Source organism: Gossypium hirsutum, chromosome A13, assembly GCF_007990345.1.
Source record: "Gossypium hirsutum isolate 1008001.06 chromosome A13, Gossypium_hirsutum_v2.1, whole genome shotgun sequence".
In the NCBI taxonomy this organism is placed as follows: Eukaryota; Viridiplantae; Streptophyta; class Magnoliopsida; order Malvales; family Malvaceae; genus Gossypium; species Gossypium hirsutum.
Window position 1 is genome coordinate 91,436,071 of NC_053436.1, and position 6,960 is coordinate 91,443,030.

Below are 6,960 nucleotides of genomic sequence, written 5' to 3' on the forward strand. Positions count from 1 at the left end.
AAGAATCGGAGAGAGACAATAGATAGTGAACCTATAAGAAGATGATTTTTGCTATTTAGATAATATGTAGAAAATGAAATGAATACTTGCTAAAAAAATGTATTCATTTTCCTTATTTTCTTTGGGCTCCCAACCCATTTGATTCAAAAAAGCCCAAAGTTTCTAATTTGAAACAGTAAGAAGATAAGAACTTGGAGGAAATTCAGCAAGGATCAAATAGGCTTAGTCACTAGGAGAAGGTTTAATGATACATAAATATAGGAACATGACTCGAATACATAAATACATGAATTATAAAATCTACGATTACACACAAACCTCGCTGATATCATTCAAAAATTACCCACATTCCAAATGCTCAAGCACACACACCATTGAATTCTCTCAAGGAGATGATTATTTGATTCCAACACTACAATCTCAATACCAGGTTTCCTAATCTCCCGAAAAAGTACAAAGGCTTATTGTAATTTCCAACTAAATGTAAATCCAACTGTATAAATTTCTATACAAGTACAATCCTAATGTTTCTTTCTCTTCCCCATGATTGTCTAGAATCAATGGAGTTGCTTTATTTTAATCTTGCGGTTATGAGCCCTTCAATCGACCCGACCAGGGCGAACAATGTCAGTGGAAGGCACACAATGCTGAAACTTTGGAGCATGACCCACTTTAGTGACCAGGCTTCAACGTTTCTCTGCTTGAAGTACATCTGCACTGGAAAGTATATTGATAGGGGCCAGAAGTAGATGCCTCCTAATACTCCCAAAACTTGGTTGAAATATGGGAATAACATGGCAATTGTTGTTGTCGAAGCTACGAAAATGGTGCGGAAGCATAACCTAAGAACGTTTAATTTAAAAGCTGGCAAAAGTGGGAGTTTCAACTTGAAATCCTTGTGTATGATTCCACTGTCCGGAAATTTCACTGAGACCCATTTCTCAACGTTTGCAAATAGTGGCTGGCTGTAAACCTGCCAAATACAAGGCATTAACACAAAGGTTAACACCAACATTATTCAAACTCTAGTGTGAGAGTTGGATACATGTCTATGAATTTGAATGATTCTTAAAGGGCTATATTCTCATATATATGCCATGATATATGTTGGATACGAGTACTTCGAAGTAGCAAAGGCCTGAAACCATATGATTATCATTTTAACAGCTGAAAAGTTCCTAAGAACAATAACATGTAGCTGAACCAGAAAATGTTAATCAAACATAATGTTATTAGTACCTGATATCCTCCAACTAGGTGAAGAACAATGCACATATTAGCAAAGTCGATGAGCCAATATGGTTCGTAAAATCCAAAACCAGTCAAGAGATTCCCTGGTGTCTTATCTCCAAAGGCTGCATATCCAAGTGCTCCACAACAGAGATAGAAAAAGGTTGTGGCAGAAATTGATATTATTGAAGCTGTCTTCATTGTGTCCTTCTCAGAAGGAGGTGACTTTAAAGTATCCTTCAAATTTTAAAATTGTAATCACCATTATTTCAGCATATCACCAACACTTCAACTGTCATCAACTATGTTACTGAGACTCATGTGAGAATGTCAAACACGGGCATGATGAATTTTTTCTAAGTTTTTTCATATTATCCCATACTCATTTTCAGATATATGTTTGACAAGGATATTTTAAGAAGAATGAAGAAATAACAATATGAACTCATCTTTAATGGTGTCAAACCTGTATCTCAATAAGAATTAGGGAGTAGGGATAGGCGAATGATATGTCTCCAAGTGCTTGAGAAACCAGCCAAACTTTCTCACCGGTAGTAGAAGTTGAGATTCCTCGAATGGAACCCTTAATATAACCATTTCCTGCAATTTTAGACCAGAAACATCAGTAAAATATTGTCAAGTTCTTTCAGATATTCTACAATGAGAAATCTATAAAAATCTATAGGTTCATCATTTTACCTACGACTTTAGCAATGCCAAGTCCAAGACCAATGATAGAATAAGCAAAGGACATGATTGCAGCAACCACCGATAGCCATTGTATGTTGTGAAAATTATTTATCTGAGACAGTATTAATTGAACAACTCCAAAAGCTAGCATATACTGAGCATCTCCAAAATAACATTCAGCATTATGCCCTTCATTGTGGTAACAGTTGGATTTTTGAATTGCTCTGCATTCACAAGTAGAATAGGCATTGGCAACCAAAACTATACCTCTGAAAGAGGAAAATCAATAACCTATGTTACTCGGACGGGGGTGTGAGTGTTGGTCTGCCACAGGTATGTTCAATTCTTTTCAAGTTTTTTCATATATTTGGAAGGTCCTTGAAGGGTCATACTCATACTCATGTCTATACATGCATCGGATATGGGGGTCGAACATAGATACTTCAAGAAAATGAAGAGTCGGAGTAACATAAGCAGCAACGGCAGCATCTTTTGGGTGAACTAGCCATAGTAAATTAGGATCAAGCAGTTGGAGTAAAAGGAACCTTAACAACACACCTCAGGCTAATAGCAGATGTGATTGTATATGCTATTCCCATACCATACAAGCCTACTTGAACAAAAAGGCCGCAAACCCTTGCATTGGTTTTCCCTGAAAGTCCATGATAAGCAATCAAAATTGATGACTAACAGGCATGTATAAACATATATTGTAGTAATTAACAGCTGGTGAACAAACGGTGAAGTGTGGTTTTAGTAGGCATTTGCTTTCAATATAAAGATTGGCCTCATGGCTCTGGTGCATGATTTAGATTGAGAATTACTTGGTTTTCAATCTCCTTTTATCCAAGAGAATATGCCAACTGTTGGCTTTTTATGTAGGCTGATTAGATCTGATTTTAAAGTTGAAATAGTTTAGAAATTCTTGGAGATTCATGAATCCCTGATGCATACAAGTGGAAACTCAGGAAAAGACTTGCGTGAAAATATGAAATTTAGTGATATAAGTGGTGGACACCTATGCATTATATGATCAATCCAGAAATTCAATGGTCAAAGGGCCCATACATAATCATCATCATTAGGATGAAATATTCATGATTATCATCACGACCTCAATCAATGAATTTCCCCTCACTCGAAGCCGAGTTTGTCTAACTTAGCAAGGCATGACAAAATCTAATTCCTTTGTGGGCTTCCTACATGGATGGATTTGACTTTAATAGTGATTAAAGAAAATGGTTTTAATAATTAATTTAGTATCTAATGTTTTAGTTTATTTTGATAATCGAGTTTTTTTAATTTGATATTAAAATTTTTTTTTCTCAGATTTTAATTTTAATGTTCAATTTGGTCCATATACTTTCTTTGTGTCTCAATTAAGTATGTATGGTTATTAAAGCATATGAGTCAATCACTCATCGGGTCACATGATGAACTCAAGTAAAGAAAAAAAAGCAGAAAATTGAACATTGAAATGAACAAAGATATTAGCGAAAGAAAATTGTTGCAGGGCTGCAGAACTATGAAGATGAAAAGTCTACCGTCTTTTCTTTGTAGGTTCAGTGATTGAATCTACCATTCCACATCGACCTATCTTTTCTCAACTACCTTCAAAACTCTAGCATACGTTTTTTTTTTTCAGAGTTCCTCCAATAGAAACTCTGAAATCTACCGACGATATAATGATTAAGAATATGTTCTGATGAAGTTTCAAAGATGGAGTCGATAAAAAAAGATGATAAACTGTTTTAAAAATCTCACCTAAATTCATGTTAACAGCATCGATGTAGGATTGATTTCTGACGGGTCCAACTTCAGGATCAGGCGTTTTATAACAGTTGCAGAGAAGATACGTGGAAATCAAAGTTACGGACGCGAAGAGCACCATAGCCAAAGGTCCGGCAATCCACCCCAACTGAGCCATGCTCCACGCCAGAGATAGCACCCCGGCGCCTATGACCCCCGTTATTATATGCGCCACCGCCGTCCATACATTCCCTTCATCCAACCATCAATAAAAAATCCAAATGATTAAATTTCAATTGAAACACAAAATCAGGATGTATTTGGAGATAAAATCATTAAAACTGAAACAAAGGGAACACAGTTACCGGTTCTATGGAGATGATTATGATGCTTCTTGTTCAACAATGGGGTTTGATTACTAGAATGAGCTTCTTCCATGGCCTTTTTAGTTTAGCATTTAAGTATAATTTTGGTTTAAATTTATAGAAGAAGATTGCGTACAAAGAAGCAACTTTGAATTTGAATTAAAATTAAATGGGAAAAACGATGTGTAGTACTTTCGTGTTGCATGATCAAACTACTGGAATTTTACTGAATCTTCTTTTCTTTTAATTACTACTATTTGCTTATGTAGTAAAATCAGTCACCAAATTTTGAATATTGAATTTTAAATTATAAACTTGAAACCTTTAAAATTTAAATTTGGAATCCTGAACTCGTAGTTCAAGATTTGGGATTTAAATTTTCAATTTGAGGGTAAAAAATTACAAAAAATTATATATTATTAACATAAAAAATTATTAAAATATCATTAATTAATTAAAAAATTTATGGTAGAAAACTTCGTAAAATAATTTCTCGTAATAAGACATGGAACACTCGCATTGAAAAGTAATACTTAGCACGCACGCTCATTGAAATAAGAAAATCTCACCTAAATCGTCTCATCTATCCTCCTAAGGAGAAGTTTGGTTCCAAACCCCTGTTCAAACAGGAGAAGTATGCCATGCTAATGTGCCTTGGGTGATCCATATCTCAGGGTCAGGCGTTGATGAGCACATTGAACCATCCATATGGCTGAGAGCCCTCACAGCCCAGGCACAACAACGCAATTATCAAGGGCATGCTCTACCGCTGAGGTAATAGCCCGTCGTGCGAGCCTCCCGCTGGGGACTCGCTATGGGCCCACTATGACCAAAGTGAGAGAAACTCGATCCCTCTCTTTCCTTTTTATGCCCCCATGTCACCACATAGGAGGGACCCGAAGGCATAAAAGGAGATCCTATCAACTTGTTCCGACCTAGGATAATAAGCTCATGGGCTTGGTCTTACTTCACCATCGAGAAACGAAAGAAAGCTTCCATCTCCAAGTTTAATTCAAACGTAGCTCGCTTCTTTTTGGGTGTGAAGCATTGTCAAACCAAAATACGCAACAAGCATTAGCTATCCCTGAAAAGGAAGTGGTCTAGTCATACCTTCCAGTATGGCTACCTTGTTACGACTTCAGTCCAGTCACTAGCCATGCCTTCAACATCCCCCTCCTTGCGGTTAAGGTAACAACTTCGGGCATGGCCAGCTCCCATAGTGTGACAGGCGATGTGTATAAGGCCTGGGAATGAATTCACTGTCGTATGGCTAACCGGCGATTACTAGCGATTTCCGGCTTCATGCAGGCGAGTTGCAGCCTACAATTCGAATTGAGGACGGGTTTTTGGAGTTAGCTCACCCTCGCGAGATCGCAACCCTTTGTCCCGTCCATTGTAGCACATGTGTCGCCCAGGGCATAAGGGGCATGATGACTTGACGTCATCCTCACCTTCCTCTGGCTTATCACCGGCAGTCTACTTAGGGTTCCAAACTCAACGGTGGCAATTAAACACGAGGGTTGTACTCGTTGCGGGACTTAACCCAACACCTTACGGCACGAGCTGATGACAACCATGCACCACCTGTGTCCGCGTTCTCAAAAGCACAATAAGAAAATCTCACAGCTATAAAAATAAAATACATATTTTAAAAGATTTTATTTTATTTAAGTAGCACTATATATCTTTTAAATATATATTAAAGATAGAAATAAGGGTAAACTATAAAAATAATCATTTTTGTTTGCCTCATATTACAATTAGTTATTTTTGTTTGAAATGTTACATTTTAGTCACTTCTGTTATCGTTTTGTTACGAAATGGTCACTCTATCGTTATGTTACCCTTATCTCCCTAACGGCGATCCTACGTGGCAGTCCAAATGGGTTTTAAATAACAATTTGGATGTCTTACGTGACAGTCCAAATTAAATTTATTTAATTAAAAACCTATTTTTATCTCAGTAACTAGACATCCAAATTGGCATATAAAATCTATTTGGACTGTCACATAAGACTGTCATTAAGGAGGTAGTGGAGTTTAACGGTAGAATGACCATTTCGTAACAAAACGATAACGTAAGTGATAAAAATATAATATTTCAAACATAAGTGACTAAAATAACTATTTTTATAGTTTAGCTTAAAAATACATAGATATTAAGTAAAGAAACATGTATCATTTAATGCAAGTAAACGACAATAGAAGACGAATGATTATGTGTCATGATGTCATTGGATATATGATGACTTGAAACTAAAATATTTAAAATATAAAATTGATAAGAAAAAACTAGAATTCTCCACATTAAAAAGTTTATAAGGGAGTGATTGTTTTTATTATTTAAAAAATATAAAAATAAATTTTAAATAATTAATTATGTTTTAATAGTTAGTTGTTAAAAATTGAAAAAAAATATATATATATATACCTTTTTTTATTATTGTCACCTTAATCTGAAATTGTAACTAATTTTAGATGAATTTTACAACCTTTTATTATAAGCATATATATAAATTTTACTTAAAAAATTAAGAATTAAAAAAACCCTCATTTTATAAATTTTGTTATTCGAATTTAATATATCATTTGGTATTTCAAATAATGCTGTATTTATGTTATTTTTTGGTCTAATTAGGTATTTATATTTGACAAAATTTGTATATTTTAGTATCTAATGATAACAATATTAACTCTTTTGTATTTAGTTTTAATTTTAGGTTTGACTTGATAAAAAATAATTGTTACTAAAATAAATTTACTATTACTTGTGAATTTGTTTAATTTATTAAATATTGTGTGATTAATATGATTTAACTTGTCAAAATTCATAATTAATCAGCACTCCATTTTCGAAACACTTACCATTCCCTTTCTTTTAACATACATTTTTACAAATAAACAAATAAAATTAAAATATATGATA

The 6,960-nt window shown here is 34.6% G+C and overlaps 1 protein-coding gene across 1 annotated transcript; it reads right to left on the reverse strand.

Annotated features, from left to right (window-relative positions):
• Nucleotides 1-306: 306 nt before the first annotated feature.
• LOC107895155 (probable amino acid permease 7) lies at nt 307-4,270 on the reverse strand. The gene is made up of 7 exons (XM_016820401.2): nt 4,035-4,270; nt 3,685-3,921; nt 2,479-2,572; nt 1,930-2,144; nt 1,697-1,830; nt 1,240-1,467; nt 307-973 (listed from the first exon to the last, which is right to left on the reverse strand). The coding sequence occupies exons 1-7, from the start codon at nt 4,105-4,107 to the stop codon at nt 572-574; spliced, it is 1,383 nt and encodes a 460-aa protein (XP_016675890.1). The 5' UTR covers nt 4,108-4,270; the 3' UTR covers nt 307-571.
• Between the last annotated feature and the right edge of the window lie 2,690 nt (nt 4,271-6,960).

Bases quoted from the DNA above. Each gene is read 5' to 3' on its own strand.
- LOC107895155 (XM_016820401.2), bottom strand. From the start codon at position 4,107: ATGGAAGAAGCTCATTCTAGTAATCAAACCCCATTGTTGAACAAGAAG. The intron at 2,573-3,684 runs GTGAGATTTTTA...ATGGACTTTCAG, and splicing joins TGCTGTTAACATGAATTTAG to GGAAAACCAATGCAAGGGTT. The intron at 1,831-1,929 runs GTAAAATGATGA...CTAAAATTGCAG, and splicing joins TGGCATTGCTAAAGTCGTAG to GAAATGGTTATATTAAGGGT.